The sequence below is a fragment of the Macrobrachium nipponense genome, chromosome 9 (assembly GCF_015104395.2).
Source record: "Macrobrachium nipponense isolate FS-2020 chromosome 9, ASM1510439v2, whole genome shotgun sequence".
In the NCBI taxonomy this organism is placed as follows: Eukaryota; Metazoa; Arthropoda; class Malacostraca; order Decapoda; family Palaemonidae; genus Macrobrachium; species Macrobrachium nipponense.
Window position 1 is genome coordinate 62414683 of NC_061110.1, and position 22736 is coordinate 62437418.

General features: G+C 41.8%; 1 protein-coding gene across 11 annotated transcripts in view; it reads right to left on the reverse strand.

The window, feature by feature from the left end:
* The window catches only part of LOC135217933 (nitrilase and fragile histidine triad fusion protein NitFhit-like), a 293936-nt gene that overhangs the window by 186728 nt on the left and 84472 nt on the right, over positions 1-22736 (reverse strand). For 8 of the 11 annotated variants that reach the window (XM_064254028.1, XM_064254025.1, XM_064254027.1 and 5 more), the window contains one exon: positions 5624-5730. The exons of the other annotated variants lie outside the window; for them this stretch is intronic. In XM_064254028.1, coding sequence (XP_064110098.1) covers positions 5624-5715 — 92 coding nt within the window. In that variant the 5' untranslated portion in view covers positions 5716-5730. The remainder of the gene's footprint in view (positions 1-5623; positions 5731-22736) is intronic. 11 annotated transcript variants of the gene reach the window in all.

Genomic DNA, 22736 nt, shown 5'->3' on the forward strand with positions numbered 1-22736 from the left:
TTCGCCTTCCTACAGCGTGTTTCTACGAGTCTGTGGAGTTGCAGTTGCAGACAAAAAGGAGATTCAAGATGGAGAAAAGTCTCTAAACCCAATTGTTATAGCCCTGGTATGGGGTTTTTGGAGATGAGGTGTGATAGACAAGACTTTGTACTGCCAGAGACATGCAGTTATTACTATATCTTGTGTTTTGAGCTGGCCAATGTATTTTTTTATATATTGAGCTGTTTTATGTGGCCTGTGGCTAGGCTGGGGCTAGCCAGGATGGTGGCCGAGCTATCTGTTATGTAAAGACTGATAATATAATAATGAGACATTGTTGTATGTCACGTGCCTTGACATTCCTTAGAAATTGGGGATTCATCATTTAACTTCCCATGAAGACAGAGTCTGAGCGACAGCTTAAGAATGCTGATGTATCTTTTTGGGTGGCATGATGTCAAAGTTTCTACCTAGCAAATCAGTGCCATGAGAGCTTGTCTAAGGTGCCTTTGAAAACTGGCTGCAACCAGTTACCTGGGGCGTGTGCGTTCCGAACTTTTGAGTGTGAGTTCGTATGTAAGTACGAGCTATGTCCGTTCATAATGGAGGTAATTAGCCAGAAGGATGGAGACGGTCGCCTTGGAGAGAAAGAGCCTGGATGGCTCTACAACGTGTTTTTATTTCTGTGTGTGAGATTCTGGGCAGAGAAGGGTAAGAATTACTGTGCTTTAGCCAAAAGTGTGGCTTAACTGTATTTTGATATTTTGTAAAGATGTTCTATTTCATTTAATCTTTTGACTCTGTCTTTACAATTGTGCGTGCTTATCAGTGTGTTTCTCCTGTTCTTTTAAACAGGTGGATCTGGTGGAGGGAACTTTAATTGGAGAAGAATGGGAATTATTCTTTGGAGGAATGGTGTGACTTATTACTTTATAGACTGATATTTTATGGGGGTTATCTGAGTATCTGAATTTTGAGTTATCATTCCATTTAATTATCCTGTAAGAATTTGAGTTATTCAATTAATACTTTACTTTAAATAAATGTCTATTTTTGTAATGCATGACTCTGATTTGATGACCTAATGAAATGGAGGGGAGGTTATCGAGAGAGAGAGAGAGAGAGAGAGGAAGGCTTATTGCCAGAGTTGGGTATCAGGAGAGAGAGAGGGAGATGGGGGAGGGACAAGGTATTGCCAGTGCCTACAGCTTTCGGCTTAACGCTACCAAAGTGAATAACGAGGAGGGGGTCCCGTTATTATATATATATATATATAGTGTATATATATATATAATATATATATATATATATGATATATATATATATATATATATATACACATATATGTATTACTAAAGTTGAAGGCGGTTGCTTGAAACCAGACAAGCAGCATCGGAGGGTGGAGAGATACCAAAATCCTTTAATGTAATTTATTTCCCTGACGTTTCAGGACCATGTTTCCCATTTTCAAAGCTAAAAATTAAAAGAACAACAGAATTAAAGACAGACTCAGATTAAAACATGATAAAAAGTTGTTTCTTAACAAAATGTAAAGGTAGGTACAAGAGAAGGGAACAGTGATTACCAGAAGAGCTGAGGGCAAAAGCTGAGTGACTGTCAAGGTCCGTTTTGGTTCCGACGGAAACTCAGGAGAGGTACAGAGGAGTTGACATGGACTGAGTATTTAATTTGGGAACCAGTTGTTTAATAAAAAGATACGAAATTAATCCGTTCCGAGGCGCCCTTCGTATCATGAGGTTTTCGTATCTTGGACCATATTTTACATGTAAAATGGCTAATCCATTCCAAGCCCTCCAAAAACACCCCAGTAAATTTCATAATAAAGCTAAATCGACCTATAAACAATGAAATACTACAACAAATTGGAACATTCAATACCTAACTTAAAAACGCAATGCAAATTAACCTGTAAATAAAGTGTATTAGTGTACATGGTATACAAGAAATACTGTACGTAAAATGTGGAAGCTTACCTTTCGAGTGAGGCTATCTCCAAAAGTGGCAGCAGAGGAGGAGGAGGACAAACGGCAGATACGTACGTACGTACGTACACTTAACTTTACGAAACACATAAAAAAATGTAAGGAAAACTAAACTAAAATTACGAAACACATTAACAAAACTGTAACACTTAACTTTACAAAAAACTAAAATTAAACATTTTTTTTTCTTTTTTTGATTTTTAACTTTTTTTTTTTACTTTTTTTTACTTTACGTAGGTTTTTTTTTTTTTTTTTTTTTACAGAATTTCAACTTCATCACAACTTTCAACTTTTTGTTTTTTATCACTTGGTTCTTCCTTTTTGCTTACAACTTTCTGTTTTTTATCACTTGGTTCTTCCTTTTTGCTTACTCCTGCTAATGCTAAAGGCCTCTTTAAAAAATAACTATCCAAGGAAGCTTGCTTCTGCCTACTTTTCACAATGTTCCTGAAACGACTCAGGCAAACGTCATCGAACTGCGCAAGCATACGACCTGTGTGAGCCTTTTCGGGGTGTCTTTTTTCTATAAATGATTGCACTTTATGAAAAGCGGCTAGAACATGCTTAATTTCTGCCATTGTCATAGGGTCCTCCTCCTCTTCCTCGCCGCTGCTAGAGAACTCCTCTTGAACGACATTATGTTGCATGGCCTCCAACTCCTTCAGGTCATCCGTCGTAAGCTCCTCTTGGTGTTCCTCGAGAAGGTCGTTGATGTCGTCCTCGTCGACGACCAGCCCCATGGACTTGGTGAGTGCAACGATCTCGTCAAGATCTGGTTGAGATCTGGTTGGGAAACAGTTTCGGGATCGTCAACTGTTTCTGAATCTACTAGTCAGAGTTGACATTGTGATGGTGTTTGTGTCATGTGTATTTTAAAAAAAATTTCTCATTTCTTTTCACAGAAAATGGAAAAAGAAGAGCACCTCTTTAGTGACCACATATATGATATGATTGACCAAGATCTCTCTCGTGGGATAAGTGACCAAGATCTCTCACATGGGATAAGTGATCAAGGTCTCTCTCATGGGATAACTGGAAACTTTGCAAGGATGGTAGAATCTCCACTCCCTGCTGAACAGAGGGTGTTGACCAATCATCTACAACATGCATACCAGTATAATCAAGGCACTTCTATTTATGTTGAAGGTCAGCAGCCAAACATTCAGTACCCAAATCAGTTGCAGAGAGAGCATTTGGTTGAACAGGGTTTTGATGGACACCAGGGCCAACAGAGTCATGAGGTGCAACAATTAGTAGATAGATATCAAGACGCGCAGCCGTTAATGAACACTACGCGCTGGCCTTGTGGGAGATTGCCGTCTCCGTTATCGTATTGCCAGCGATTTCTTTGTCTTTTATCCAGACAAGAAGCAACCGTTCCATCTCATCGTGCACATGGGTCCTCTTGCTGGACAAAATAGTGATGCCCTTGGAAGGTGTAGCTGCTTAGATGACATCCTTCTGTTTAAGGATGGTGCCTATTATCGACGGATTTCGGCCGTATTCCTTGGCGATCACACTCAATTGCATACCAGCTTCATACTTCTTGATAATCTCCATCTTTGTCTCCAAAGAGAGCATTCACTTCTGTCCGTGAATTTCAACTTTCTTGGGACCCATGACTACGTTATCTTGTACGTAATTTACGTATAAGTAGAATAAAGTTTTCGCACAACACGATAAAGTACGTATACTGCAACGAAATCACTAACGAATTTACGTTACTAAACAAAATCGTTAGACCGAACGAATACCACGTGCGTACGATAACGATGCTTGTACCGAGTGGCCGAGGCACGCCACCACGTACATAGATCCAGACTAGCCATAAAAAGGTCCGAGTCTTGTGGTAAAATCCTTTCTTTGAAATTTTCTGAATTTTTCATGCTATACTATTAGTAGTTAAAGGAGCTAAAAGTGGGACAAGAAATTTGGCCAATTTATAATTAGGGGTATCATATGAGGTGAGTATGGGTCTCATTGGGATACCTTCCTTGTGAACCTTAGGTAGCCCATACATTACTCCGAACGAAGCACCTGTACTGTATAACACTTTGTAAGTGTCAGTACTGATAATATTACGGTCTTTTAGGTTTTTGAGGAAACGGTTTATTCGATCCTCTGCTTTAAAAGTGGTTGAGTACTGAGGTTCACCTATTTTTTGGAATTTTGTCTCTTCACCCAAAATATTTTCCATTTTTTATACATATTCCTGTTTGTTTAGAATTACCGTACCTTTTCCTTTATACGGTCTAATTATTATCAACCCATCATGTTTACCCAGTTCTTTGAGGATATTTAGATCATTTTTAGAAAAGAATGATGTCCATCGTGTAGTTAGGTTGTTATAAGTTTTCTGGGCTAACGGCTGCATTTGAGTACGTACATTCGCCATATCAGTGTGGAGGCGAAGTTTCATTAACCTGGAAAACAAAAACTCCAATGAACAAAAAAACTGGTTGTAGGAAGGTTTGTAGCAAGGAATGTAAATGAAACTTCGCCTCTACATAATCACTGTAGTCGTGGTGGTAGTGAGAGAGGCATGAGTCACTACAGGTAACTCCGGAGTGTGTGAAGTCTTCAAGTGTCCCAAGAGAGGTTGCACTGAAGGGACACCCAAAAGACCCAAGAAGATCCAAGTTTCATGGAGCTCTACAGCCTGACCTGTAGAGGATAGTCAGATAAGGGGAGGAAGACTCCTCTCACTCCATAGAAGAAGCTTTGCCAACATTGTCCACGATCTTCACCTGATGAAGCAAGTGAAGACGAAGAGGGAGAGATCACTCCAGGAGGAGAGACAGCCAGAGTGGAAGCTAGCAGGGGGGGAGAAACAAAGAAGGGTTGGCAAGCAAAGGCATGGTCAGTGACGTGTAACCTCTGGATCACACTTTAGAAGCCTCCTTCTTTTACTGCCTCGTGCCAGTAAACTTCACCCAATGCACAGGCGACCATGAAAAACACTCATTACATGTCAATTCAGGATTAAAATCATGACCCTGCAACTAGCGCACAGGACATGAGGGTCAACATCAACAGGTGAATAGAAGTTGGTGCAACCTTTGCCATCAACAACAGGATACACACACTGGGTGACAGCTTTCCATACAGGTTTAGATGATTTGTGGGTTTGCATAATGAGAAATTGTCACACACAAGCAGAAGCTATAACAAGAAAGCAAACAAAAAAGATCCCACTGGAAAAAAAGCAAAATGATGATCAGAGCAGAGTCAGCAAACATGTCTGTGTCATACGAAGGCTGAAAGCAAATTGGAATGTTTACATCCAGGCAGGCAGGACTCCCGCCTACCAGACGGTAGTTAACTGACCAACCGCCTTGTTCAAAAACTTATTGGCTGTTCCAGCTTCGCTAAAAGTATTCCTTATGTAAAGGACCAATGGTTTATATATTGTGTAGGAACAATGCTTAGCTTATTGATAACATGCTAAAAACATGTGGTACCTGAGATTCATGGATGTATATAAGTGGTGTTGATATTCAGTTTGCAGATGATCTTTTCATTTCGCAACAAAGTGTCAGGGATTTATAAAAACAATTGTCAGCATACCTAAATGGTGTCTTTGTTGTGAAATAAATTACGGCTTGTGTTACCCAATTAAAACAACGTAATTAAAATCTTACCTCTGAATTTCCATTTTGTATGTTTCAAAGAAGCTTCTTTTGTAATAAATGCCAGGTCTTGAAAACTGTAAACACTGGGTAAAGGACTTCATCTATTTTACTTTTCCCTGAAAGAAAATACAAGGAACAATAACCTGAATCTTACAGTAGAGCACTACATAAATGTAAAATAAATTTAGTACAGAGCTTCCCTATTTTTACGTGGGAATAGGTGCCAGAACCTACTGTGGAAATGCAAAATCCGTAGAAATTTTAAAAATCCCCTCTAAAAATGCTAATGACTGGCTTATAACTGCCAAATACCTTGTACCCCTTAAACTAAAACGCTTATAACTGCCTATTTTAACATTTTCACTGCTTAACCCTCTTACGCCGATTGGACGTATTAAACGTCGAGTCAAAATGTCTCCCGTATGCCGATTAGACATATTATACGTCGACTCAAAAAAGTTTTTTTTTTTAATTTGCGGAAAAATACTTATAGGCCTACCAGCCGAAAACTTGGGGGATGCTGTGAGTTTACGGATCAAGGCGTTGTTTTGTTTACAATCGTTACACAGGCGCGCAAGCGCGAATTTCTTTCTTATTGCACTAAAAAGTATCAGTGACACATCTCAAAAATTATTTTGTCCCTTTGACATAATTTTTGCACCGTTTTAAATTATCCGTTACATGAAGTATTATATATGAAAATGTGCGCAATTTCATGTAGAATACAACAAAAAAATAATCATGATTGTAGATTTTATCAGTTTTGAGATATTTTCATATAAATAACGATAAGTGCCAAAATTTCAACCTTCGGTCAACTTTGACTCTACCGAAATGGTCGAAAAACGAAATTTTAAGCTAAAACTCTTATATTCTAGTAATATTCAATCATTTGCCTTCATTTTGCAACAAATTGGACGTCTCTACCACAATATTTCGATTTGTGGTGAATTTATGAAAAAACTTTTTCCTTACGTCCGCGCGGTAACTCTTCCGATAAATTTTTTTCGTGCGATTGTCCTAATGTTTACACCATTTTAAATTTGCCGTTACATAAAGTTTTATATATGAAAATGTGCGCAATTTCATGCACAATACAACTAAAAACAACCAATGGTTGTAGCTTTTATCAGTTTTGAAATATTTTCATAAATAGCGATAAGTGCAAAAATTTCAACCTTTGGTCAACTTTGACTCTACCGAAATGGTCGAAAAACGGAATTGTAAACTAAAACTCTTATATTCTAGTAATATTCAATCATTTACCTTCATTTTGCAACGAATTTGAAGTCTCTAGCACAATATTTCGATTTATGGTGAATTTATAAAAAAAAAAAAATTCCTTACGTCCGCGCGGCAACTCTTCCGAAAAAAAATCAGAAATTTTTTCTTGCGATTGTCGAAATGTTTGCACCATTTAAATTAGCCGTTACATAAAGTTTTATATATGAAAATGTGCGTAATTTCATGTAGAATAAAAAAAAAAATTATTGAAGGTTGTAGCTTTTCTCTTTTTTGAAATATTTGCATATACATCACGATAAATAAAAAAAAACTACGTTCGGTCAACTTTGATTCTACCGAAATAGTCGAAAAACGCAATTGTAAGCTAAAACTCTTACAATCTAGTAATATACAGTCATTTATCTTCATTTTGAAACAAATTCGAAGTGTCTAGCACAATATTTAGATTTATGGTGAATTAAAAAAAAAAACTCTTTCCCTCCACGCGCCGATTCGCGGCCGCAAATCTCCGAAATGCGTACGTCACATTCTCCTAATATTTGCTCCTTTTCATATTAGGCGTTTTTATAGAGTTTCATATATGAAAATGTGCGAAAATTCATGAAAAATACAAACAAAAATATTTGAATGTTGTAGCTTTTCTCATTTTTGCAATATTTGCATATAAATAAATATATATATAAAAATTTTGACATTCGGTCAAATTTAACTCGTCCGAAATGGTCAAAAACTGCTATTCTAAGCTAAAACTCTTACAGTATCGTAATATTCAATCATTTGTCTTCATTCTGAAACAAATTGGAAGTCTCTAGAACAATATTTAGATTTATGGTGAATTTTTGAAAAAAAACATTTTTTTACGTCGGCGCGTTACGAATTCATGCATCATTTTGTGATAATATTTTTTCTGTGTTGCTTTGATCGTTTTACAATGTGTTATATATCAAAAGGATTGCAATTTAGTGTACAATACAACGATAAAAAAAAGTAACTCGTTAGCTTTAACCTTTTTTCGCACATCTCGATTTGAATACAATTATGTATGAATTTTTTTTGGTCGCTACCATATATCGCATTATTTATATATGATAATGATATTTTTTTTTCATTTCTGATGGTTGCATACTAAACTTCAGGCAATGACAAAAAAAGGAGCCAAAAATGAACTCTTAATCTTGAAAACTAAGCGCGCTGTGATTTTTTGAAAAAATAATTCTTTCCGCTTCCGCGCTCACTCCAAAACCGCCTCGGCATACGGGAGACGTTTTGGTTTTTAGGGCTTTGGCGTAAGAGGGTTAATATGATAGTTCAAACAAAAATATACCTTAAACTATCATACTAAAACACTTTAATATCATTTCAAACAAAAATACTTCACAAATCATCATTAAAAGAGTAACCTTACATTACAGTACTCTCCTACTACTATTACTATAAAGTAGGCTATATACACCCCTAAAATGCCATTAACTGCCCATTCTAAGTTCATTGCCAAACTTGACAGCTCAAACAAAAATTTACCTTAAACTATCGTCCCAAAACAACCTAATATCATTGCAAAGCTTACAACTGATATTCTTAAGTATCCCCAATCATTCAGATGCCTGTTTTCTTTGGCCCATTAACTTTGCGTATTGTTCCGCACCTACATTTTATGTATATTGATGATATTTTCCTGTGTAGTAAGATGATTTTGAAATGATATTTATTGTATACAGGTATGTATTTTAGGAATGTACTACATACTGTATACAACATATCTAAAATATGTGGTTAGTTTAGAACTACATGACACATAGGGCTACATACTACCTCTGTGAGGACTGGACTGAAACAAAGAGAAATGCCTACTGATTTATTGGAGAGAAACGGACATATATAAGGAGGCAGTGTGGACGGAATTGAAGTGCCCATCACACATACATACGAAAAAAGGGAGCGGACCCACTGTGATTGTGCTTTCTTGCACCTAAAAATATACATATAATAAAGCGTACAGGATGTGTAAATTTATTATACATATATTGGCGGAAAGACTGCAAACTGCTCTTTATTTTGGTATATGCAAAAAAGAGGTATACAGTGGTGCCCCCGTATTCGCGGGGGATGCGTACCAGAACCCCCTGTGAATAGTTAGATTCCGCGAATGTTTGGAACCCCTATAAAAACGCTAAAAACAGCCTATTTTGTTAGTTAAAACTCAAGAAAAACCATTAAAAATGTTCATACTTGGTTTTTTTAATAGTTTTATCACAAAAAGTGCATTTTATGATGAAATTGATAAAAAAAAACCCAGGAATTTGTGGATATTTCTCATAGAAAAATACCGCAAATGCGCGAATGTTCCGCGAATAATGCTGAGAAACGTTCCCGAGAGAAATCTGCAAATGTGTGAGTCCGCGAATACGGAGAACGCGAATACGGGGGGTCCACTGTATACATTTGGAAGGTGGACATTTCGGTGGAAATGTCTTCCTTACAGATACTTCCCCCCAACCCCGCCTGGCTGCACGAAGTCTTGACAGGGGGATGTCATCGTGGCTGTCGACAAGGAAGAATTCTCTTGACACTGTCAAGGTTTCCCCGTAGACCTTCTCCACAGATGATGGGTCGCTGTTGGCTCTTGGGGTGGTACAGAGGCCGAGGAGGACCCAGGATAGTTGTGCCTTCCAGTTGGGGCCTGTGCAGCATGCCATCAGGGAGGCCTTGAGGAAGCGGCGAGTCCTTTCCACCATGCCATTTGCTGCGGGGTTGCAGGCCATGGTGGTGTGGTGCTTCGTCCCCATCATGAGTGCCAGGGCGGTCCAGAGTTCCAAGGTGAAGGTGATTCCTCGGTCAGTCATGATGTCGTCTGGCACTCCGAAACAGCTGATCCAACTGGAGAGGAGGGCTTTGGCGCAGGCATCAGCAGTGGCTTCCGACATTGGGGTGGCCTCTGGCCACCTGGTGGACCGGCCGGCCACCTTCAGGAGGTATCCGGCTCGTCGGACGGGGGATGCAGGCCGATGACTTCTACGTGTATGTGCCCGAATCTCTGCCTGGGTTGGGTGAAGGTGCCTACTCCTGATTCGGTGAGCCTTCCTGTTTTGCTCTGGCACGCGATACAGTTCTTGGCCCACTCCCAGGAGTCCTTCTAGATGCCGTGCAACACAAATTAATCGATCAGGAGCCAGGTTGTCATGTGGGGCGACAGATGCAAGAGGCCGTGTATCACATTGAATACCAGCTTCTGCTGAGAGGCTGGGACCAAGGGGTGCGGGCGGCCGGTGCTGGTGTTCACAGAGGAGTGTAGTTTTGGAAGGACTGAAGGGGATGTCTTCCTACCAGAGGGAGGTGATAGCGGTGCTGTAGGCTGGTACTTCAGGATTGGAGGTTTGCTCCCAAGCTAGGTCCTCGTAGTCCACGCCAAGGTGCAAGGAATTTATTTAGATTCTCGAGAGAGTCGGCTACAGGGTTCCTCCCGCCAGGGACATACTCGATGGAGCACCCGAACTCAGATATGGCTGCGGGGTGATGCTACTGTCTTGCGTACCAAGCGTCTCCTGCCTTGACAAAGGCATGGACCAGCAGCTGGTGGTTCGTCATTATGGTGAACGGGATGCCTTCCAGGAGGTACATGAAGTAGTGGATGGCTTGGTAGACAGCGAGGAGCTCGCGGTCGAAGGTGCTGTAGCGGGTTTCAGCAGGTTTCAGTTTCCTGCTGAAGAAGGCCAGTAGTGTAGGGACTCCGTTGGCTAACTGTTCCAGGACAGCGCCACATGCAATGTTGCTGGCATAGGTTGTGAGAGTCAGGAGGGCGTCGGGATCCTGGTGGGCCAAGGTTGTAGCTCTGCTGAGGGCCTCCTTCCATACCAGCCTCTTTGGCTTGCCCTTCAGGACCTCAGTCAAAGGGCGCATGGTGCAGGTGACATCTGAGATGAACTTCCTGTAGTAGTTCACCATCCTGATGAACTCCGTCGTTGGTGTCGGAAACTCCTCCACTGCGGCTACCTTCGATGCCATGGGTCGTACTCCTGCTGGGGTAATTTTGTGGCCCAGGAAATCCACCTTCCCCACATTGAAGATACACTTATTGAACCAGATGATGAGCCCATTCTCCTGCAGGTGCTTGAGGACGGCCCGGACATGGTTCAGATGTTCCCCCAGCAATCTGGAAAATATGAGCATGTCGTCTACGTAGCAGACACAGAACGGTAAATCACCGAGGATGCTGTCCATTAGGTGCTGGAAGGTAACTCCAGTGTTTTGCATGCTGAAGGTGGAGAAGGCAAAGACAAAGGACCTGATGTCATCGTGATGGACGGGGACTTGGCAGTAGTACATCTTTAGGAGGTCCACCTTTGAAAATATCTTCACCCCGTGGAGGGGACCGGTGAGGTCCTGCATGTTCGGCAGGGGGTAGCTGTCGGGCATGGTGATGAGGTTGAGGTGACGGTAGCCCCTGCAGGGGGGGATGCCCAGGGGCTCGCAGCCTTCTTGCAGACAACCATCTGCTCCATCACCATGAACGAGTTCTTGGCTTCCTGTAGGAGCTTTGGCGGGAGGCGGTGGAACTTTGCGTGAGTCAGGGGGCCCTAGGTTTCGATGTGGTGGTACACACCATGCTTGAGCACAGCCCCTGCCGCCTGGTGGAGCTCGGGTCGGAAGATGTCCGGGAACTCCTGTAGAGGGAGCAGTACTTGTCAGGGAGGACGGAGCAAATGGCGGGAGCCCTGGGGCCCATGGTGAGTGGGCAAGAAAGGCGGGATTTTGTGTCCAGAAGGCGTTGGCGAGCTACGTCCACTAGGAGCCTGTGGTGGGCCCGGAAGTCTGCTCCGTGGAGGGGGGTTATGACGTCTGTGATGACGAAGGGCCAGGTGTAGGTCCGACCCAAGAATGCGATGGTCTGAGTCTTGGTGCCATAGGAGTGAATAGGGGTCCCGTTGGCGGCTACAAGGGCGGCTGGGGAGCTGGGGCGTCAAGGGTCCTCTGCTGATGGCGGGAATACTGATTGTATGGCCCCGGTGTCAACCAGCATCCTGTGGGTGGAGATCGCGTCCTCGATGTTGAACCCTCTGGGAAGGGACCTGGCTACTGCTGCTGCCAAGGAGGGTGGTTTTGGGTGCCGCCTTCCAAGTGTTTTGGAGGCAGGAAAGAGCAGGGGTGCATACACTTCCTTGTTTTTTTTTTTTTTTTTTTTTTTTTTTTTTTGTAGTCCTCTGGTGGAAGATACACCAGCCAACATTCTGGTGGGGCTGTGTGGGTCCCCTCCTCTGGAGGGTTACGTCGATCTCCACCTCCTTGGGGTCTTCCTGCTGTAGGCTGTTAACCGACGGTTGGGAGGTGAGTTTCGCGGCACGAGTAATGTTGTGAAGCTTGTGGTGATCCTGTGGAGCCGAAACTGTATATCCACATGTTGGAGGCAGGCTGCAACGTTCTGCCGGGAGAAGGGCGGCAGTTTGATGGGGTGGGGCTCAGGTGGCACGGCTCACAAGGGCGTGGATCAGAGCACGCGCATGGCGGGGGGGGGGGGGGGGGGGGGGGGGGTGGGGGGGGGGGGGGGGGGGGGGGGGGGGGGGGGGGGGGGGGCATTGGTAAGCTCCCATTCTTGACTCAAGTTTTCCAAGTCTGCCATCTCACTTTGCTACGGTCAACGGATGTCGTTAATGGTGGGCCAAACCTTAAGACAAAACGCCAAAACACTCCTGTAGGGGATGTGCCGTTTTGAGTTCCTAATGGTGTTCCAGTTGACTGCAGATAGGAGCTTTCAGAGATCTAAATTAGGGTGCCGTAATAAGTCCGCTAAAGGTCTCTGAAGGTGAGCGGCGATAATTAGTCCCTTAATGGCTGAGCCAAGACCGCTGATTCACTATCATAAATCCTGGAGGTCACCAGTTGTGAGAACTAGACTGAAACAAGGAGAAATGCTTATTAATTTATTGGTCAGAAACGGACAATTATAAGGAGGCTGTGCAGGCAGAATTGTAGTGTCCATCAAGCGTACATACGAAAAATGGGAGTGGACCTCCACTGTGATTGTGCTTTCTCGCACCCACAAATATACATATAATTAAGCATACAAGAAGTGTAAATTTGTGATACATATATTGGCAGAAAGGCTGCAAACTGCTCTACATTTTGGTATGTGTAAAAAAAAAGAGGTATTTACATTGGGAAGACGGACATTTCGGTGGAAATGTCATCCTTACACCTCAAAACAAAATACTAGGTTTATGTCATGTTAGTATTTTCGTGATTACATACAAATACATTTATGTTATAAAAAAAAATATTTACAAAAGTAAGTTCTTGGTTTATGTCGCATTGTCATCTCCCATAAATTTATTTAAAAATTCTCTATAACATTATTTTGCTTACAGAATCCATTTTCGTACCTATACTGTATTGATGTAATCAACATAAAAACATTTAAAACCCAAATTTCTTGTGCAGTCAACTCAAAACCTCCAGGCTTCAGTACTGTAGCAATTATTCTGTGGCAACGTATAATTTCTCTCTCTCTCTCTCTCTCTCTCTCAATGAAATATGAATTACTGTATCATAAACTTACATGTACAAAATAAAAAATAATAATTCCTTTAATAAATTAGTAGTTTCTTATGGCAACTACATTATTTTCCTAATTAATTCTTTTGGTAATATGCATTGATCAGCTGATTCTCAGATCATAAACAAAAGACAAAAATACACCTTGATTTCTGTACGTATTTTGATGTGTTTATACATTAATATTACAGTACGATTCTGTAATTAGTGCAGTAAATGATTTTTTTTTATCAATGTACTATTCATTCACGAAACACATAATGTTGTGCTACAGTCATATCAGGAAAACAATGAGCAATTATTAGATAATATACTATAGTTTGCAGATCTCTTCCTTTCCTGTATGTCAGTACTGTACTGTACACTCCCTTTTAATGAAAATAATATCAATACTGTACCACTAAAAAAGAAAAAAAACACGGCAATAAACGTATCCAGCAAGTTCGAGACATATCATGGAGGATCCCATATTTTTTGCTTTGTCTGATTTATTGTATCGTATTTCATTACAAGTTTAGTGGACTATGATTATCACACATTATAACAGTGCACAAGAGAATATTTTATCACTGTTGATGTTTCATCTCTAATCGCTGTAAAAATATTTAAATTCCGAATTTCATATACATGCAACTCTTAACATTCTTGTCTCCAGCAAGTGACTGCCTCAATGTACGTACGAACACTTCAATTCTCTCTCTCTCTCTCTCTCTCTCTCTCTCTCTCTGTAACTTTAATGAAAACAGCAAAAGATCGATGAAACATTATTTCACTTACAGAATCCATCTATATTGTGCTTAGACTTGAATGAAAAAAATCAGTGCTCTCTTTCTTGTATTTGAATGAATAAAATACAGTAATTAGTGAATACACGGTGTTGCTCTACGAAAAAAAGCAAATTAGTCATAATATTAGAGATACAGTCCATAGAAAACACTGCAAATTAGTGAAAGTTCCCCATGGAAAAATGAATAATGTGTTCCACAAAAATCTGCAACAAAGTGAAGCATGGAAATGTGAAATGTATAAAACCAGAGGGAACTGTATCTCATAACTTGTAAATACGGAATTAAAGCTACAAAATAATCTATTTTTGTAATGATAAGCAACTCAGTCTCCAAAGAGTAAGCACGTAAACAAGGAAATGTCTTCTGAAGGCATTAAAAAAAAAACAATAAAAAGAATTTGATATGAAACCAGTCTGAATCCGTTTTAAACAAGACACCAGCTGAGGCACTTTACATTATCTAGTACACTGTTTACCATTTAGCTTATGATAATTGTGTTACAGACTGGGATAATAGTCATTCAGATCTGGGATAATAGTCATTCAGATCTGAAGAATTAAAATAATTTTTTTAATTAATTTTAAATTTTCCTAGTAATACTAACCAGAGCCTTGTATGAAGTAGTAGTATTCTTCTACAGTAGTGCTTCAGGATACGAAATTAATCCATTCTGAAGAGGCCTTCGTACCCTGAATTTTTTTTATCTTGAACCACATTTTAAATGTAAATTGCCTAATTCGTTCCAAGCGCTACAAAAACACACCAGTAAATTTTATAAAAACCTAAATTGACCAATAAACAATGAAATACAACAATTTGGACCATTAACACTAAACTTTACAAACACATTAACAAATGGCACAAAACATTAACACTTAACTTTACAAAAAACTTAAAATTAAATTTTTTTTTCTTTTGTTTCTTTTTACATTTTTTTTTACTTTTTATACTTACGTTTTTTACAAAATTTCAATTTCTTCACCACTTTCAACTTTCTGTTTTTTCGTATCACTTGGATCTTCCTGTTTGCTTACTCCTACTAAAGACCTCTATAAAAAAAATAACTATCCAAGGAAGATTACTTCTGCCTGCTTTTCACAATGTTCCTGAAACGACTCAGGCAAACGTCATCGAACTGTGCAAGCATACGCCCTGTGTAAGCCTTTTCGGGGTGTCTCTTTTCTACAAATGATTGCACTTTATGAAAAGCAGCTAGAGCAACCTTAATTTCTGCCGTTGTCATAGGGTCCTCCTCCTCCCCCTCTTCATCGCTGCTAGAGAACTCTTCTTGGTGCTCCTCGAGAAGGTCATTGATGTCGTCCTCGTTGATGACCAGCCCCATGGACTTACCGAGTGCAATGATCTCGTCAAGATCTGGTTGCAAAACGGTTTCAGGATCGTCAACTGTTTCTGAATCTGCTTCAGCTTCGCCTACATCGAATCCCTCAGTCTCGGGGGAATAAGGCATCAGGCCAGAGTTTCCTCCATGAAGAATTCAAGGTTCGCCTCGAAACCTCCTGCCAAGCTTGGTCGATGAGTCGGATGCATATGACTATATCGAAATGCTCCTTCCAAAATTCACGCAAGGTGAGGTTTGTGGTATCGGTGATGTCGAAACATCTCTTGGAAAGATGTTTCGTATACAGCTTATTAAAGTTCGATATCACTTGCTGGTCGATGGGCTGGAGGAGAGGGGTGGTGTTAGGCGGAAGATAAAGAACCTTGATGAAAGAATACTCCGCTAGGATATCTTCCTCAAGGCCAGGAGGGTGAGCAGGGGCACTGTCCAACAACAGCAGACATTTCACAGGGAGGCGCTTCTCTTCCAAGTATTTCTTCTCTGTCGGGCCGAAACAGATTTACCCACTCGGTGAACAAAAGTCTCATTACCCAGGCTTTTCCATTAGCCCTCCACATCACTGGAAGCTTCTCCTTTAGCATTTTGTGGGCCCTGAAGGCTCGAGGAGTCTCCGTATGATAAACAAGTAGGGGCTTGACTTTACAATTCCCTATTGGTGTTGGGACATAGTGCGAGCATAAGCCTGTCTTTCATAGGCTTATGCCCGGGTAGCTTCTTCTCTTCCTCCGTGATGTTCGTCTGACAAGGCATTTTTTTCCAAAAAAGGCCAGTCTCATCACAGTTGAAAACTTGCTGAGAACTGTAGCCTTCGTTGATCGTCATCTCGTCGAACGTCTTAATAACGGCTTCGGCCGCTTTTGTTGTTGAGCTGGCAGCCTCCCCATGCCGCACCACCGAATGGATGCCAGTCCGTTTCCGGAATTTTTCAAACTACCCACGAGAAGATTGCAGTTGGGGTTGGCGTCGATGTCCCTTCTCCTCCGTCGTCTTCAGCCTGGGTAATCAGATCACTGAAAATAGCACTCGCCTTGTGGCAGATTGCTGTATTGGGTATCATATCGCCAGCGATTTCTTTGTCTTTTATCCAGACAAGAAGCAGCCTCTCCATCTCATCATGCACGTGGCTCCTCTTGTTGGCCAAAATAGTCACGCCCTTGGAAGGTGTAACTGCTTTGATGGCTTCCTTCTGCTTAAGGATGCTACCTATCGGCAACAGATTTCGGCCATATTCCTTAGCGATCACACTCAACCGCATGCCAGCTTCATACTTTTTAATTATCTCCATCTTCGTCTCCATAGAAAGCATCCTCTTCTTTTTGTGAACTTCAGCAACTTTCTTGGGACCCAGGACTACGTATACTATATGTAATTAAGTTATGTAGTATATGTAGTAAAGTTCTCACACAACACGATAAAGTAGTACAACGAAATCACTAACACGAATTTACGTTAACAAACAAAATCGTATGTGTGAACGAACGAATTCCGCGTGCGTACACAAACGCTGGTGTGAAGCAGTGGACGAAAGACGCCTTTACATAAAGCACGATGGGAGAGATGCTGACCAATAGGAGAACAGGATCTTATGGCAGTGACTAGCATCAGGAATCAATGGGAGAGTGGGAGGATGGTGGCAAGTCTACTCAGTTGGCGGCGCGCGAATTTTAAAATTGTTATCGGTGGTCTGGGCGAATCTTGGGACTTTATAGCAACAACCTTTCGTAACCTGAACTATTTTCGTATGTAGAGCCCAAAAAATCTTCGTATTTACTTTCGTAACTTGAATTTTTCGTAAGCTGGGACTTTCGTATGTCAAGGTACCACTGTAATGAGTTTGTGTTATTATTTCAAGGACTTGGATGAACCCATAGTGTCAATGACAACAAAAGGCTAAAACAGCTAACAGATTTGTTTTATTTTAAGCCCATTTCTCCCCTTACTAGAGAGAAAGAAAGGACTTGCACCTAATAATCTGCTTTAATCATAGATGAGGTATTCAGTTATCTAGGCTCACCTGCATGGCCTGCCAGTCCAGCATGTGACGGCTCGCCACCTACAACTCTGCCCTACAGGAGAGAGGGGTAAAATGAGAAAAGGGAGGACGCCAGTCACTCAAACCCACTCTCTCTTTCGCTACCGCACACCTTTGGCAATGTAGAGGTAGAGATTGGACAGTTACGTTGGTGTTGCATGCTAGCAGGGCGCCATTGCTGTGTTAATTCCCAGAAATAACAGTGGCAGCAACTGCACTGACCAGCAGCAACAGAGCCACATCTGGCACCCAGTGCTGGGCATTATGAGTACGGATTTTTTTTTTATACAGAAAGAGTAAAGGGGTTTACTACCTTCTCTGGTAAGGGGGTAGAATGGGTTGAAATTAAAGGCAAAGGGTTTGTAAATGGCTTGGTGTGGAAAAGTCTAATATTTATTTGAGTAATGCTGTTTTGTTTATTTTTGTTTATTTTGTGAGTTGTTAACTTTTGTTTTAAAGTTTGTCTTTTTCTTTTTCAATTAAAGGAGTCTGTTACTGTGAGGATTAGTAGCTCCTGTGGATTGGAGACATGTTCATTCAAATACTGTTGACTCTGACACAGGATCTTGATTGTATTCACCATCATTGTCCGCTTAGCGTGAGTCTGTCAGTAGTTGCTAATCAAAGTCACATACTTACTGATATGGAGTAAGGGGCATCTGATGAATGAAAGTAACAGTTTGCCATTGTCAAGCTACAGAGTTGGAAGTAAACTCATAACCCTGTGATAGTATATTAGTATATCTAATTGGCAATTGAGTTGATGTACATGCTGAAGTCCCTGGTGCTATAGAACAAATTGATATTGAGTTCAGTGTACGTACAGACTTTTTGGTGGATTGAAGCTATAGCAAAGTGGTAGCATATTTTTTTATCTAATTGAATTAAAGACTTATTGTTGTAAAGGGCAAAATATATGTGTTAATCTATTTTGTATATGTATTGTTATACTACGTGTTCTTTTATATTGATTTGCAGATAAGGGATTTTGACAAAGGAAAAAATCTATTTCTGGGGGAAGACCTGTGTCAATCGGTGAAACATCCCTGTAGCTCATTTATAAAGTATAAATATATCCTAAATGTACCAGAGAAAAAACTAGCATGGTATGCTGAAGTTACTACCCTCAGCGAGAGCACCCAAAGGGCGTCGGTATAAGTAAAGGGGCGAAGTGGAAGCCACTACTCACAGGCCTCCTGCCAATTAGAGGATTCCTTTCCAAAATCCCTCTCTTAGAGAGAGCCATTGCAACGGCCACTCCTCCCTCCTCGCTCCCGCTACTACTACTACTACTACTACTACTACTACTACTACTACTACTACCCGACTCACACGTCATCTAGCATTCCTGGACTAGACACTCAAGCTTGGATTGGTTAAGGGTGGGAAATTTAATTAGAAGGGATGGGTTCACCGGGCAACACAGGTCTTACCCAAGAAATAGATTTTTCCTCCGTCAAAATCCCTTTTCAGGGTTTGACCTGTGTTCGCCGGTGAAAAAGTATCAGAGAATTCCCATCTAAGCTTACCAGATACCAAACCAGAGTATAAAGAAGGAGTTAATGAATCCTAAGGTTCATTTAAAAATTAAATTTACTTATTTGCTAGTGCCACTTAGGACTTAAACTATGACTTAGAACTAGTAACAATATGACAATATAATAGACTCAAGAATGGTATTCAGAGCAAAAACTAGGGCATTTACAGATAGGTCCATAAAACAATTATGGCCTCAACATTATGTATACATGATCCAGTGGCCAGATGACGACTAAACCCTCTTGACCTGGAGAGAGGTTCAGTGGGGAATACCAGCGAGGCAGGCAGGAAGGAGAGAGTATTTAAGGAAAAAGGTGACAGTCTAAGGAAAGGATTTGACGAGGTTCATCAATCAGGGGAGACTATGCTCCCTGCAGCAACTGCTGGGAATTTAAGGGCCTCTAGATTCTTGAGATAGTGGCGCTTAAAGCTGCTGAAGGTTTCCAACCCGTATATTTCTTCAGGTCTTCTAAATTCATATTGTGAAAGAAATTAATAGAGGTACCCACTGCTCGGATGTCATGGACATGTGGAACTGAATCCGGGTTAGCCTGTTTAATAAAGTAGAGTATTTGTTGTCTAATACCTCTAAGAGAAATCGTACCGCCTTTCTCCTTAATGCAAAGGGGGGCCTCAAGATTTTCCGGAAGTTCTGGCTAAGAAGGATTTAAGGGTAGCGACAGGGCACAATGATGTGTCCTGTGCTAAGGGTATGATTTTCCATGGAGTCCACCTGTTTTATGGGTCCTCATCCTTAGCTAAGAACCTCTGGTCTGGGGATAGTAATACTACCCCCGACGGGAGGATTTCTATATGGTCTGGATTCCTAGAGAGAGCCGAAAGCTCAGATATTCTGGCACCTGAGGCCATGGCCATCAGGAATAAAGTTTTCCTAAACAGGGTTATAAAAGAGTATGACTCATTATTAGTGTCTGAGGCTAACTTAAGTACGTCATTCAAAAAACCAAGAGACCATATGAGGGCGGTCTATTGGTCTCAGGCAGGCACATGCTCGTGGAATTGAGGTGAAGTATGAATCTGACAAGTTCATATTAAAGCCAATCTGGAAAATCTTCCTTAAGGCTGACTTGATTGTTGTAATGGTATTAGCAGCCAGGCCTTTCTCAAATAGAGTTCTAAAGAACGAGATTGCCAGATTCGTAGTCATTTCATAAGCAGCTGAGTCTTTTAGAAATTTGGCCAATTTCTTTACTGCTGAATCATATTGTCTGAGCGTTGGCTCTCTTTTATCTGATTCTATGAATAAGATATTTAGTGGATTAAAACTAGCGTCCTTTTGAGTTGAAAACTTCATGAAGTCCATAAAGTTAGGGTATTCAGAATTCTCGAGGAAGCTAACACAGTCTGAGTTTGTACTGTCTGTGTCAGCTCTGGACAAGGGATCCGTCTGGGTCGGAGCTTCAATCCTAGAAGCGGAAACCAGTTGCTCTTTGGCCAGTTGGGTGCCACTAGTGCTACTTGTCCTGTGAAAGATCTTAGCTTGTGCAGGACCTTCATCAGAAGATTCACCAGTGGAAATTGGTAAATCTTCTGCCAATTGATCCAATTTATGGGCATTGCATCTGTGGCGTAAGTTAGAGGGTCCAGGTTGGTTGCCACGTAACATGGTACTTTTGGGGGCGGATTCTATGGCGAATAGGTCTACTTGAAGGTCCGGGCTTTGATTGCAAATCCATCGAATGACTTCTTGTCCAGGGGCCACTCCGATCCCAACAGAGTTGTCCTGGAAAGTGCGTCTACGATAACATTCTTTACTCCTGCCAGGTGAGTTGCTGACAGGTGCCGATGATTTTTCGTCGCCAATGAGAATATCGCAATTAATACGTAATTTAGTTTGCTTGACCTGGAGCCTCCTCTGTTTATGCAGTGTACCACCACTAGGCTGGCCAAGGCTACTCTCACCTGATTGTTCCTGGCTGGAGCCAGTCATTTTCCAGGTTCCGACGTTTCGTCCATGGACGAAGCCGCTGCCTGAGATTGATATTGGCTCTCTCACTCCAGACTCGATTGATGTCCTTTAAACTGGCTTTTAATAGGACGTCTGTTACTGACGCGAACTGCAGCGAACCTAGGATTCTCTCTTGGGTACGCCGAGACATCTTCTTGTTCTTGAGGAACTGTTTCATAGCTGCTGCTATCTCCCTGGCCTTCTCGGGTGGAAGAGATAGCTTGTGTCTCATTAGGTCCCATTGGATCCCCAGCCTTTGGAAGCGGGAAGCCGGAACAAGCCGAGATTTTTCCCTGTTTATCTGGAAGCCCAGAAATTTCAAGAATTTTATCACTCTGGCTGATGATTTGCGGCACTCTGCGACGCTGGCTGCCAAAATGAGCCAGACGTCTAGGTAGGCTACTAACATAACCTCTTGAGTTCTTAGTTCTTGAACTACCATCTCTCCTAGTTTTGGGAATATCCTGGGCGCGATGTTGAGCCCGAAAGGCATGACTCTGAATGAGTAAGCCTTGTTTCCTAGGCTGAAGCCTAGGTACAGAGAGAAGTTCCTTGCTATTGGAACATGATAATAAGCATCTGTAAGATCTATAGAGGTGGTGACGGCCCCACGGGGAAGTAAGGTCCGCACCTGCAAAACTGTCAACATGCGGAACTTGTTGCAATGAATGTATGAGTTGAGACGGAACAAGTACAGAATCACTCTTCTTTTGTCAGAGTCCTTCCTTGGGACAATGAGCGGACGTCCTTGAAACTTTAGTCGTTTCACTCTTTCTATGGCCTTCTTCTGTAGATCTTTGGTATAGTCTATAAGGTACGCCGTTGGTATCTGATAAAAATTTTTATTGGTGGATGGGCCCTTTCTCCCATTTCCACCTCAGACCTTTTGAGACTATACTATGGGCACATGGACTGAAGGTCCAATGGTCCCGGAAGAGATAATCTCCCTCCTACCTGCGGACTCTCACTGACTGGCTGCAGATCTGTTACCTCTATCTCCTTGGAAGCCTCTACCCCTTGGTTCGCCTCGTAGCCGGGAGCCACCTCTGGCCCTGCTACTTCTCTCATGCCTGTTGTGGCTGCGAAATAGATCCACTGCTTCATAGGCGGGGTTAAAGGGTGGGGAGGTCATTATATGTGGGCTGGCGGAGTTTGTCGTAAACAAACTGTTGCTGCGGATGAGCCTTAGATGTCGAAGGCTTACCGACTTTTTAGAAACCGAGACCGCTTGTACGACCGTTAGAGGACGGGAGGCCTGGTAAGGATTGAATCTGCTTGGCCTCTGCTTGGGTCTGGTTTATTATCCGGGGGTCTCAAATTTCCGTTTGAAGGGGAGTCCCCAACGGACCCAGTGGCCCTGGTTGGCTCTGGCTCCTTCTCGAGAGACGTTGCTAACCTCGTCTTCCAGGAACAGGTTTTCTCCCAATATTGAGGATTTTATCAGCCTATTAGGTTCGTGCCTTATCGAGGCACCCACCAGGCCATATTTCTTACAAGCTCGTCTTGCCATCATAAAGTCGTAGAGATCTGACTGGAAAGTCTGTATTAGACCTTTCATCAGGACCCGGAACACCTGTACATCAAGGTAAGTGGAGACTTCCAACTCCGCCGTAGTGACGGAGCTGATAGATCTTCCTAGACTT